A 13,465-nucleotide genomic window follows, 5' to 3' on the forward strand; every position below is an offset into this window, starting at 1 on the left:
TGATGCTGAAATCCTCAAGCTGACACCTGTGAAGCGAGTGCCTCCGGAGGGTTTTCGCCCTTGCCCGCCTCACCTGGCGGTGGCCTTCCTCCCTTACGGAAGCTGGCAGGTGCTGGGGAGGGCGCTGCAGGTGGAGGGGAGCGGGCCGGTCCCGCAGGGTCGGGGGTGGCCTCCTGGGTGGTGTCCCGGCTTTGAGCTGGGGTCTCTGACAGGGGTGGTTGGGGAGGGAGAACGTGGCACACAAAGGGAGCAGAGGTGGAGCCATGGAGTGTAAGGGATTGGAGGTGAGGCAGGGGGCCCGACCAGAGGGAATTTGCACGATGGCCTGCAGGTAACAGGGCAGCCTGGAAGCCGTCAGGAATGTCCGGTGGCTGTGGGGGCTGGACTGTAGACCCGACACTGGAGTTAGAGCTTACAGGGAGAACAAAGTTCTCGGCAGCCTGCAGGAGCACAGAGGAGGTTGCCAAGCCTTTATGTCGTGTTTACTTACCTCTTGAGAGCCCACCTTCATCTCCATCCGGTAGTCACCCTAACCCCCAGCTTGTGTCCACCATCACCTCTGGCCTAGAAGACTGTGGCAGCCTCTTCACTGGGCTTCCCATCTGCATCCCCCCCCCCCACCCCGCCCCAAATCCATTCCATAAGAAACAAAGGGCTTTCAAAACATTGACGTGGGGACCACACCCCTGTGGCTAAGACCCTTCAATGGCACCACACTGGCTTCAGCATCAAGATCAAGTTTGGTTACTTGAATTGGCATTCAAGACCCTTAGCAATCAGCCCCCCCTCCCACTCTGTGGAGCCTCCTCTCCCTAAAACACACACAAGCTGAGCTGGGCTATTTGTGACCTGTCACTCCCTCTTGGCCTCCCCCACACCCCTGCCTCTGTCCACCACAGAAACGCCGCCTTAGCCTTTAAGTAGCAGGTCAAAGCCATCAGGTCTGGGTCACCTTTCCAGCCCTTGCCCTCAATGCCCTGCTCTTGGTGGCTCTTCATCTCATTTCAGCAGCCACTGGGCACCTGCTTTGTGGCAGGTGCTGGGGACGGTGAAATGCCCCGAGCTGGTGACAGCACCCAGGTCAAGGGCAGGCAGAGTACTGAAGCTGGGAGAGCTCCTGGGTCCTTCCACCAGCTGCCATCCCCGCCCTTCCACCCACTCCCTGCACCTGCCTCCTCACCTCTCCCACCTGTGCCAGTGACTCACCTGTACACATTCAAACCTGTTCTGGTGACTGGGCCAGTGCCAGGCCAGGTGTGGGAGAGACAGCAACAGTCTAAATGGCTGTCATTGCTCTCCAGCTCTCAGAGGGAAACACACCAAGTCCCCTTAACACAGCCTCTGATGCGTCAAAACAAAGGACCTGAGAATTAGGTGGGCCTTCAGGAAGACACGGATACACACACACACACACACACACACACACACACTTTTCCAAAGCTCTACACCCAACATGGGGCTTGGACTCACTACCCCGAGATCAAGAATCGCATGCTCTACCAACTGAGGCAGCCAGGTGCCCCCAGGAAGTTATTCTCAAAACAAGTACATATGTAAGACACCATGCTCCAGGCAGGATACTGGGGCAAAGATGGATCCTCTCAAGGAAATCACATAGTGGCAGAGGGAGAAGCAGGCTATGAGAGCAGCCTCTGTTTACCGAGGGTCCTGGGCACCAGGCCCCGTGCTGGGACAACTCCCGTATCATCACATTTCACCTCACAGCAACTCAATGGTGTGGGCATCATTAGCATGCCCAATTTAAAGAGAAAGAAGAAAGCTCAGCTAGCAAACACTTTGCTCCAAGTCATAGCCGGACTTACTCCCTGGCACCAGTAGCTGCTTGCTGTCAAGCACGAACAAAGCTGAGGGAGATCCCAGGCATCCTTTAGCAATGGAAGCCAGAGCATGGCTGGAGGACAGTGGCAGCTAGAACAAAGGAAGGAAGGAAGGAGGCCAAGGCTTGGGGTTGCAGGATGGCAGATGGGGCAGCAAGGAAGAGCCATGGGAGCACAGCGCAATGTGGAGGGTTGACCTGGTGCGGGCTATTCAGGGCCCAGCCATCCGAAGGTAGGTGGTGGTGGGGTTGATTTACTTCCGAAACTCCCTAGGAGGCACCCAGATAATGTTAGCCGAACTCATGGGGCGGAAAGGCAGAAATGGTTGCAAAGGAGAAAGGAAAAGTTGCTGGGGTGCGCACCGGAGAGGAATCTGGCTTGCGGGCTCGAGGCAACAGAGGGAGCAAGTCAGGCTCTTTCCACAAGAGGGCGCCCAGCACCCAAGACAGTGAAGCTCTCTTGGGGAATGGGGGAGGGGTCGGTGGGTGGTTTGTTGTGGGTCCCCGCAACCCTCTTGGGAGGGAGGACAGCTGAGGAGAGGATAAACCCAACTCTGGACCCTAAAAACCCAGCAGTAAGAAACCAGCACTGACAGGCAAGAGGAGTTCAGATCGATGCAATTTGCTTATACTGAGGTCGAATCATCTCAGGCCAATTATTTCCCTTTTCATGCTGAGAGAGAAGTCAGTAGGCTCCTTGACTCCACGCTTGGTAAAATTTGAAAGGGCTCTCCGCTCGACACGTTCCGGAAGGAACAACTTTTTCCTGTTTTCCATCTCCTTGTCTATGCTTCACCCGCTTTCAGATTCATCTACTATGCTGTCCGGTAGTGCAGGGTATTTACTCTGCAGAGTGGTCCTCTCCAGAATTTGATTTTCACATCTGCCTGTTATTTAGTCTCTTAGTTTGTGCTCACTTTTTTCCAGCACCATCTTTAGAGATTTCATAGTTACATTCTGTATCTGGTACTATTATCTGAAGTTCCTGGGGTCTAAATCAATTGTTTACTCTTCTTGCTGACTCTTGCTCATAGTGGCTCATTTCCTCAGATGTTCAGTAATTTTTTTGGACACTTTATAATTGGTTGCTATATTATGATTTATATTTTTGATAGTTTTTTTCCCTAGAGGATTTTCACTTTTGCTTCTGTCAGACACCAGGAGATACCTGCAAGCTTATAATTATCTTAATTCCTCAGCCCAGGAGAGAGCAGACATGAGGAGTCTCTAGATTCTCATCCTTCAGACGGGCAGAGAGTTCTGCATAGTTCCCTTTGCAGATTTTTCCCTGCTTGCCTTTTCACTGAGGTGAAAGCCAGAGTGACCTGGGTGGACAGATTGGCCCCAGATCTGCTTCTGCATTTTGTAGAGGATCAAAGCCCTTCAGAGCCTCACACTGCCCCTAGAGGCAATTAACCTCTCAGACTCCACCTTCTTGAAATTTCTCCTGACCCAAGGCAGTACAGGTTTCCTCTTTTGTGTTCAACTACCTCTGTGGTTTTGGTTTGCTGTACTCTTCTAATTTTTTGTCCTGGCCCTTGGGGATTCCCTAGACTTCCTCATCTGTGACCTCAGCAATGCAGCTAAAAGCCCATTCATTGGAATTTATCCAGCATCTGGGTTTTTTTTTTTTTTTTTTTTTTTTATGATAACGGCAATTTCTTAGACTTTCTATAGCCAATAGTTATTTTACTGTACTATCACTGGAGTCCCGAGGGTCTCTTTTTCAGAGCTAAGGCAGGCTGTGGATTGCTGACTTGTCTACCAAATGTGCTTTTGTGCGAGGCTGGCAGTCACAAGGCTGAGATCCTGTTATTGTTCTAGGTGCCGGATTGCAGCGCTGGGCAGCTGCCAAGAGACTGGCAGTTGGCACCATCTGCGTGAAAGATCACGCAGCAAGGCCGCCACCTTGTCTTGTGGGGCCATGGCCATGGCCCGGCCCTTTCCCCTACCCCAAGATCACTCCCTTTGCTTTTTGAGGGCCTGTGAAGCTGCTGGTGTCAACAAGTCTCTTCGGGCAAGGCCGCTTCGAAGTAGGTCTAGGGCAGAGGCCAGAGATGGGTATTTGGGCCACAGGAGGGAGGATGGGGCCAGGGCCCTGGGAAGTGAGGACTTGGGTCACTAGCCAGGAAACTGGACTGACAGCCTAAGACTCCATACATACAGGTGTGCACGGGTGTGCCTGCACCAATCTGGGTCACGTCACGGCTGGTTAGACCACCTCAGAGCCATGGAAAGTATTACACACGGCCTGCTTGGGGGCACCACAAGCTGGTGGGCTTTCAGGAAAGCAGTCGGAACGTATTCTCCACGGATGCAAGAAATGGTCAGTTTTAGAACTCCCACTTTGGAAAATTATCCCAAAGAAATAAAGCAGGCAGAGGAAGATGTTCACTTTAGTATGTTGGACAGGGAAACCTTGAAGGCGATCCAATTACCTGACAGGAGGCGAAGAGTCCATGAAAGTATAACCCCGATTAAATCCTACACCCACTGAGCAAGTGAGCATGAAGGAAACCGTGAACTCACGTGATTTAACATCCGTGTAAGAAGAACAGGAATGAATATTCACAAGTCCTGGTATGTGAAAACTTTCTAAGGAACTACGTGAGAGCTGTTAGAAAAAAGTAGCTCCGAGGCCACTCCCCTATTTTTCACTTTCTGTCCCAAAAGCTCACTCCCCAGTGAAGAACCGGGAGTGTCTGTAAGCTGTCGCTGCCCCCTGCCGGGGGCCCAGAGCCAGCACCCAGCCTGGCTGGGCCCGGGGCCGGGCTCCTCTGCTGGCGGCCCAGAGGTGTAGCAGCTGGTCTCCTCAGCAGTACCTCCGGCTTTCACTCCCTGGGGTGCTCTTTAGGCCACCGCGGAACCACTGGAGACCCCCGCCCCACAAAAGGGGGGAGCGTCTGTGGAAGCCTGCGGGAAGGATGTCTTCCGGTGGATATACCACCTGCCCTCCCAGTCCCCTTCCAGCCCGAGTCAGAAAAGGAATATAGCCTTTTTATTGACTACTTTAAGTAGAACAAACTAAATACATATTTAACAGTTTTGGTTCATTTATACAGTACATTAAATAAGTTATGCACAGAGTTAAGTAACAAAAATCGCTATCAGAGTAAAATGACAAAGCACAGAAAAACCAGACTACCGCATCCTGTGGGTGGTTTCACATTCATCATCCCCCTTTAAAGTCCACGCTCGGAGGCATACTTTTTTATTTACATTATTGGCTTTCTTTTATGGATGGAGCTTTTGTAGCCTCATCAGGAACTTGGAAAGCCGTGAAAGTAGACCAAAGGCCGCTGAGCCAAATAGCACTTTCAATCATTCACCTATGCTTCTCTCCGCCAACTCCAATGCAGGGACGGGGCTGCCTCCGCCAGCCACCAGCCGCACATGCCCTATTTGGTATAAGCATCGACGAGTGTACACTGGGCAGCTGTGGGCCTGACCAGATGGGGTCTGCAGGGAAGTGCCATTTCTGGGGCTGTGGAGCGGAAGGGGGATGCAAGGTCCACCCTCAGGTCTCCCAACCTTCTCCTGGCTCACGATGGAAAAGGTCACCTGCACCATCATCTTTGGAAATGAGCGTGTCAATGCATGTGAGCAAAGAGGCAGGTAGTCAGTGTTTTGGTTTCATAAGAACTAGACACTTAGAGAGCCAGAAAGGCCCTATTCATAGCTCGCCCAGCTCCCCCTCCCCAACCCAGACAAGACTCCTCCCGGACACCTGGCCGGCTGGCCCATGCTGGAACAGTCCAGGTCCCTGTGGCTTTTCTTACATTTGGTTCAAACATGCCACCACCCAGTTCTCTGTAAATAGCTTCAAAACAAAACAAAACAAAAGAACCTAAGTTGGCTTGGTCTACTGACCTGGTTCTGACACCAGTTCTGAAGAAAGCTTCGAAGATGTGTTCTAAATGATTCATTCAATCCACAATCCCTTCTACAGTTTCCAGGACAAATGGCTACCTGGTCATTATTTCGTTGTGAAGAACTCACTACCACACAATTCCAATAGTGTTGCTGAACCTCCAACTCCACTTGCTGAGATAGCTTCTGGAACTATCCAGAATAAGGTCTACACCCTTTCAAGCAGGTGACAGCCCTGGGGATCAATCTGACTTTGGAACAAGGCCATAGAGAGTAAAGTGTAGATTTTCTGTCTAGAAGCTGAAGATGTTCATGTTGACCCCAAGAAGTGAGGAGTTCCTGGTGGACTAGCAGGCCCAGATGGGCAAAGGATGTCCACACTGCAGCCAACATGACACCGATCTGTGCTGGGTAGATGCGTCTGGTTTCCAGACTTCGATTCGCTGAGACATGTAGGACTCAGCACTGTCCAAGATCCACTCGCTCTGTGACCTCAGGGTCACATGCCTGTGCCTGAGCACATGTGCTAGAGGCCCACCCTGGAGCTGCAGGGACCCTCCAAAGCGGAAGTCCCATTCACGATCACAATTCCTAGGGTAGGCTGCCTACTCCTGAGCAGGTGGAGTTAGCCAACTTCTTCTTGAGTCCATTTTCACCACTGGGCAGAGTCAGACATGGTGCAGGTGGTGGGGACCCAAAGGGCGACTGAGGGTGGGTGTGAAGATTCAGCCCTCAATCATCCCTCCGAACATTTAAAGGTGGCTCCCAGTCTGGCCACCCTGGCCTTCCCTGGTTCCTGCAACCACTTCTCGCAAGCAGAGGACAGTGAAGTCCCGTCACTTCTCAGTGTCCCTCAGTGGGCGATGCTGAACACTGGCCTCATCCTCCAGATGTGCTCTGACGGGTGGGCAGGCACATGTCACATTTGCTTTTCATTTCTACGATAATATTGAAGAGCCCGGGACCGCCCCGACACCTCCAGTACCACCACTCCCATCCCCTCTGTCTTTTCTTTCTCCCCCCCAATATTAACTATGAAGATTGGTCCTCTAAGTAGCTTGACTGTATCAAGTTATTTTAAGCCTAACTAGATGAAAGCGGGAAGCCTGAACTTGTACTCCAAACCTGGTGGCTGGGATGGTGAGCAGACACTGGAGACCAAGTAGGGAAGCTGGACTCAGTCACCCTTGCCCCTTCCACCCCCTCCCTGCCCACCCCAAGGCAGTGCCCCTCCTTCTCCCAACCAGACAGCAGAATTTCAGAGGAGGGAGCTGAAGAAAGGGATTCTTTACACCTAAACAGGAAGTCTTGGACAGATGCCCTACCAACCTAGATGTGAAAGTGACCAAAATGAACAGCAAAAGGTCTGAGAACTGAACTACAGTGTGGAATACTACCCAGGTTTTCAGCTTGGCCTCTGGGCAGCGGGTGAGCAAAGCGGCCTAGAACAGCACCACAGTAACTCTGCCAACACAGCTGTCAGTAGAACCACAGCCCACGACAGCCACCTAGGACCCGCACACTAAACTAAAACCATAGCTACAGAAATGGACGGTGGGCCCTGCTTTTGGCTCTTTATTCCAACCAGGAAAAACCTGGGCTACCCTGGCTGGTCCTGTGGCCAACTGAAGATTTAAAGAACCTGTCCAGGTGTACATCTTGTCAATGAAAAGGCAGTGACCTGGGGACAGACCCAACGGGTACCACGGGATACTCTCTTGCTCTGATTCATAGGCTCTATGACTTCCTCATGGGATACCCCATGTCTCAAGTAAATGTAGGCAAGTCCTTCCCGGAGTACTAATTTCATTCCTGTTGGTCCCGATGCCCCACCAACAGCTGCAGTTTAAGGAATTCCAGTTTAATGGATAACATTATTCTGTTATTCATTCTCTGGGAATATCTTACTTTACTTTATGCACTGGAAATCCAGGTATTTTAAAGGTGCCTGGTACTGAGTTCCTTTGCAAGATACAGAATCTTTAGGTAAATTAGGGACTTAGAAGTTCTCGCAGTAAGATACCCCTGTATGTGAGGACAACGCTACTATGCTAATCACTTTTCCTTGATGAGACAGAGCTTTTATTTCCCTCTGGTCAGCGCACAGAAGGTAGCCATCTAAAGCTGGGCTTTCACGGGCCAGGAGCAGGCCCAACCAACTCACCCCAACAGATTCCTTGGGGCAAGAGGGTGCTGGAGGCTTGGAGGGGGAGAGTGGGAGAGTCAGGGTCCTTGTGCTCCCAACAAAACACAAATGGCAGGGAAGAATGTGTGTGGCAGTTCCTGATATTTTAAAAGAGGTATAGGTGATATCACCTTTGGAGAGCCAGGTAAGAATCTAGAAACCTTCCTGATGATGGGAAGGAAAATTGGTAAGCCTCTCTCAAAATGGTTGTCACATTTCACAGACCTTTTCTTAGCTCAGAGAGGGAAGGTATCAAATAGACACCATAAAGGAAACCGAGACTGTATGCCTGATAATAAACTGACATCATATGTACTATGGACGAGGTTTGAAGAATTCTTTCAGGTCCAGAAAGGCTGCTGAGATGTGAGCAGGCCTTGACTGCTGAGGCAGGTCCTAGCCACAACACATCACATCCTATGGGACAACCAGAGCTTAACAGGGGCCAAAGAGAGACCACGAGAAGATCCACACAGTGATCTGGACGTGCGCGGTCTGAGATAAAAGGGACACAGAACAAGACGACTGTGCAAACAGCCAAGCGGTGACAAAAGGTTCTGCATTTCCAATAGATAATCCATTCAATGGTTTGACGATACTAGTTTGGCCAACATGCTCAGAGAGAACAGACTATCCACAGTTGAGTCTTTCTCCCTCAGACCAATCCATGCGCTGGAAACTATTTCTGCATAAGCAAAATCAGGTAAGAGAGAAAAAAATGGGTCCCAAACTAAAGTAGCAAGCCAGGTTGGAAAATCTTGTCCAAAATGATCTGTGATGCTTGGAGGAAGTTTTATTTGTTTTTCATTATTACGGGTGCTTTTAGTGAAATGGTGACTTATTTCCTGTGATTTCTGATACTCTTAACAAGTCTGAACAGCAGGGTTGAAGAGAGGGTCCTGAGTGCTGCTTCTGCCTGCCCATGTCCGGGGGCGGGGGCTAGTCAGTGGCATCTGCTGAGGGTGGAAATGGGGTTAAAGGAGCTGTTCCAGGGCAAGAGGGGCCACCCCCGTCGGAGGGAATCTCCTCCACGGCCTGCTGTCAGCTTCCGGGCCTCTGCCGCAGGAGGACGGTGGAGTAGGCGGCAGTGTGTGGGGCGAGCCCCCTCCAGCCCGACCGGGCACCTCTGACGGGTCTGCTGCCTGGAGAGGCAGGGAGGGGAGCTGGTGGTCTATACTGAGAAGGGGACGGCCACGCCAGTTTCAGCTGGAACGGGAACAAACCTGGAAGCCAAGGAAGGAGGAGCGGCTCTGGCTAGCTGCCTGTGTGCAGAGAGACTGGCACACTAGCTCCCCCAAGGACACAGACAGGAAACTGGGGCCAGTGTCCGGAGGGGCTGTGGAGCAGTGTTGGCTGGCCTTGCACTCTTCCTGCCTCCACTTCACTCCGTGCTGATGACCCAACAGCTAACTGCACTGGTTCAAACAGCCGGGCCCCCTGTGCCATGGTTTGCCGTGCTGTGAGGTCATCAGAGGGAAGTGAGTCTGGGGCTCAAAGTCCGTTGGTGTCGATGGCTGTCACAGAGGCAGGTGTTGAGGAGCGTGAGGTGGTGGCCGAGGTCTTGTCCAGAGCCGGGCTCGGCACGCTGCAGTCGGTGGACCTGGCCGAGGAGCCCCTCCCTCCAGGAAGCAGTGGCCGGCTCTGGCTGTGGGGACTCTGGCCGTGCAGGTTCTGGCCACAGAGGCGGTGGTGCCGCTCCCAGTCCTTGTGCTGGCAGAAAGAGCCGCAGTATCGTGCGATGTTGCAGCCGCTGCAGGTCTCGCTGGCCTTGCGGCCACAGTTCCAGCAGTTCTGCAAGACACGGGCTCGGGTTAGTTGCTTGGATCTCGTGGGGCAGGCTTATCATCATTTGTCACCTGTGCTACATGGGGAGAGCGCGGCATTTGGAGCTACGTGTACCTGTGCTTGTCCCGCCTCTACTGCGGTTTGCTCGTGCGTGGGAAACACACACTCCTCTCTGAATCTCCTTCATCTGTGAGGAAAACCACCTACCACAGGCCGGAGGGACAGCAAGACGAAGGGTGCCAGGGGAGGGCAGGTGGGAGGTCTCACACCGCCCAACAAAGGTACCTACTCATTGTTTTGAGTCCCATTTAATCCTCAGCGACCAAACCAAACTCTGTCCTGGGGTCCCCGATACCACGCATGCAGACGTGTGTTTAGGTAATGTTTCTTCTCTCGCTCCTCCCAACAGAGGAATGATCTTGGGTGTTTCCACCACCAACACCTGATCCTTTCAAGAAAAGTCCCCTGTCAGGGGACCAGGATGGGCGTGGAAGAGTGGGTAGTTGTGCTACTTCCTCTGTGCCTGTTCTCCGTCAGGGATCTGTCGTGTCAGGGGTGGGCTGGGAGTCACGGGACTGCTTCTGGCTCGTTTAAGGGAGCCCTACAACTCCTCAGAACTCAGCGGCCCGGAAGGTTCCTTGCCACTCCTTCCACTTGCCGGAGAAGGGGCAGGTATTGCTGGGGCTTAGCAGAGATGCATGGGGGTAGGGGTGAGGAAGGGAGAACACCAACCAAGAGAGAACTAATTCCACCAGAAGGGATGAGCCACGCTGAGACCTGGTTAGCGCTATAAAGAGCAGTCGTGAAAGGCGCCGAACAGTTGTTGAACAGACAGCGTTGGGCTTCCCCCAGTCAGCCAAGGCAAAGCAGCGTCATGAAGAAAGCTGACACCAGTGCGACTCCTGGCACCTGCCCCTTGGAACTCTCTCTTCCCTTAGGCTCCCATGAGGACCCCACCAGTGAGCCTGCCCCTGACGCCTTCAGGACCCACCTACAAGAGAAAAATCCTCTGGCACTGGCCAGATGAAACTACCACGAGCAGGCAAGGCTTTGTCAGGTGTCACAAAGGACTTGAGCACCAGCTGGCCGGCACCCCCCTCCCCCTCCACAGGTTCTCCAGAATGGCAGAGGCCGGAGGCCGGAGGCCAGGCCTGACCACTCTGTAGTCTCCTCAGGGAAGAAAGACACTATCCCCAGTGAAATCTGACACTTGCTCAAGTATTAAACAACAGACACGTGCGTGGTGCCACCTAGCCCACCTTTTGCACTGTGCAGATGGGACACTGAGAGCCAGCAGGCAGGGACGTGCCTAAGGCTATGAAGTGATCACGTGTCTGTGTCAAGCCTGGAACCTGGACCTCCTGGCTCAGCCAGACTCAATGTACAAGTTTAGTTCTGAAGAGCTTACAAAGGATTGCAGACTCCCTTCAAACACAACTGGCTTGTCAGGAAATATACTCGGGACGGCCCAAACTTGCCCAGCACCAACAACAGAGGACCAGAATAGGTGACGGATGGCTTTCCCAGGTTACATTTACAGAACCTCAAGCAAACTACAGTTCCGGAGAATTTCATCCTTTTGAGCCCGGTAGGCTGGCCCCAAGTGATGCTGTGGCGGAACATTATCACTTGTGGGGAAGAAATCGGTTATTGCCCACGTGGGGCTGCTGTGTTGGCCCCAGCCGAATGGGAGAGCCTCTACTAGTTCTGTCCAAGCCTGCAAGAGCATCTCAAACTGGGAAAGAATATTAAAAAAAAAAAAAAAAAAATTAATGTTTATTTTTGAGTGAGAGACACAATTCAAAGCAGGCTCCAGCTGAGCTGTCAGCACAGAGCCCGATGCGGGATTCAAACTCCTGAACGGTGAGATCATGACCTGAGCTGAAATCACTTAACCAACTGAGCCACCCAGGCGCTCCTGAAATGGGGAAAGAGTATTAAACCACTAGTTTATCATCTTGGCTGCCCTTATATATTTAAAATAGATTATTTCTGAATTTATGGGATACAATAAAACAAGGTAACTGGCCCCCACAGAGGCAGGACCAGAGAATGCAAGAGCAAGGTGGTTAGTGCCAGAGCAGCTAGAGTAAAAAGGATACTGTAGGTTCCCTTTTCCTGTGGCTTCTCCCCCCTGACAATCATGAGGCTTTTTGCCAAGATATAAAGTAAAACTGTATTATTGTACATGCAGTTGCCCTTCAGGTCGGCACTCCTCAATGCTGGAGGGACACATGTGGCAAACAGTCCTTTGTAGCAAGTGGGGAGACATTATAAACCTTGTGAGTTACTGGCCAAGTCAGTCAGAAAGGGGACTGCAGAATTTCCTTTGTTAAGCAAAGATCAGTCTATGCCATTATTACGGGTTCCCCTGCTATCTGGAAGTGGAGCCTTCCTCTGAAACCTCTGTAAGCTGAAATGGTGGAAAGTGGAAAAGCAATTAGCATTAATTTACATGGAAAAATTTCCAGACCCAAAAAATAACTTCTCTTAGGCTTTTCCTTAGGACACATCTTGCTAATGGATGCACAAAATAGAGATAAAGCACAGATGCTCACAAACCCAGTTCAAAGCTCTCACAGCTGGATTGCTGAGGGTGTAGTTCCCAAGGAAGGAGCTTGGCAGGGCCACTCTTGCCGCTCAGGGCGTGTGCTGCTTCTAGAACAGCTCACTGTGTAACAAATGCTGAATGCTATTTTTGCTTTTTGTCTTTTCTCATAAAAGTGAAAATCCTCCTCAGACTTCTTTTGGCAAGTGAAAACAGGTACTATCGTACATCTTTTGTAAAAGCAAAGGCGTAACGTGAACTTTCAAAAAGCAGGGGATACCTGTACTCTAAATGTGGCCTGGGGACCCACCTGTACCAGAATGACCTGGGGCTTATCAAAATCCCTGGGATCCTTCCCAGGCCTTCCTGACCTTATTGCAAACCTGGCCCAAAGGAGAACCGACTACCCATCTTACAGTCAATAGCTAGCTCATTAGGTTTGCAAGGAAATCCAGGCCGAGGACAGAAGGTGTCTTTTGGCAAAGATGAGGACACATCTGACTGCATCCCTGTGCCCGAGAACAGACTCTTAGGGTCTGGCCTCAGAGGACACAGCTGTCCTGTAAAAGCCGGAGCTGCCACAGCTTATACCTGTGTTTTTACACCATAACAAAATCCTTTCTGTCTACACAGTGCATTACAATTTAAAAACACTTGCACAGTCACAATTTTGATCTCATTATATTTTGTAAAAACTATGAGATCAGCAGGCCAGGAGCTGCTACAACACTCACTATACAGAGAAGGAAACTGAGTCCTTAAGGTATGGTACACTGCCAGTGTGAGGGGGGAGTGGGACTAGAACTCAGGGCTCTTAACCTCCATTATACCCCACCACTTCTCAGAGAATGAACAAGAATCCCAGAGATGCCTGCTGGACTTCAAGTAGAATTTTCTGGATGGGATAAAGGGAATTCAGCCCATCTGGACCGATGCAAACTAACACACAGCGTAGGTCCTGCTAACACTCCCCTGCTTTGGAAAGTTGCCTGGGATGGATGCTGGTGCATGCCTCACCTGCAGGCCTCTTTGTGCACTGTTGAAAATTACAGGTCCCAACACCCCAATGCTATAAATGGAGAGCTGAGATTTAAACCATGCAGTCTAGATCCAGAATTCATGCTCTCAGCCAAAATGTTACACTCCTTTTTTTGGAGGCAGACACAGTTAAGGGTAAGTAAACACAGATATAAAAGCAGGTAAATATGAACAGATAATGATATTGATAATAGACAGCTAC

At 51.2% G+C, this 13,465-nt stretch overlaps 1 protein-coding gene across 4 annotated transcripts in view; it reads right to left on the reverse strand.

Moving 5' to 3' along the window:
- Nucleotides 1-4,820: 4,820 nt before the first annotated feature.
- CBFA2T2 (CBFA2/RUNX1 partner transcriptional co-repressor 2) overlaps nt 4,821-13,465 on the reverse strand; it is a 142,016-nt gene continuing 133,371 nt past the window's right edge. For all 4 annotated transcript variants that reach the window (XM_045444873.1, XM_045444872.1, XM_045444876.1 and 1 more), the window contains one exon: nt 4,821-9,683. In XM_045444873.1, the coding sequence (XP_045300829.1) occupies nt 9,384-9,683 (300 nt within the window). In that variant the 3' untranslated portion in view covers nt 4,821-9,383. The remainder of the gene's footprint in view (nt 9,684-13,465) is intronic.

This window comes from Leopardus geoffroyi, chromosome A3 (assembly GCF_018350155.1).
Source record: "Leopardus geoffroyi isolate Oge1 chromosome A3, O.geoffroyi_Oge1_pat1.0, whole genome shotgun sequence".
Taxonomy (NCBI): domain Eukaryota; kingdom Metazoa; phylum Chordata; class Mammalia; order Carnivora; family Felidae; genus Leopardus; species Leopardus geoffroyi.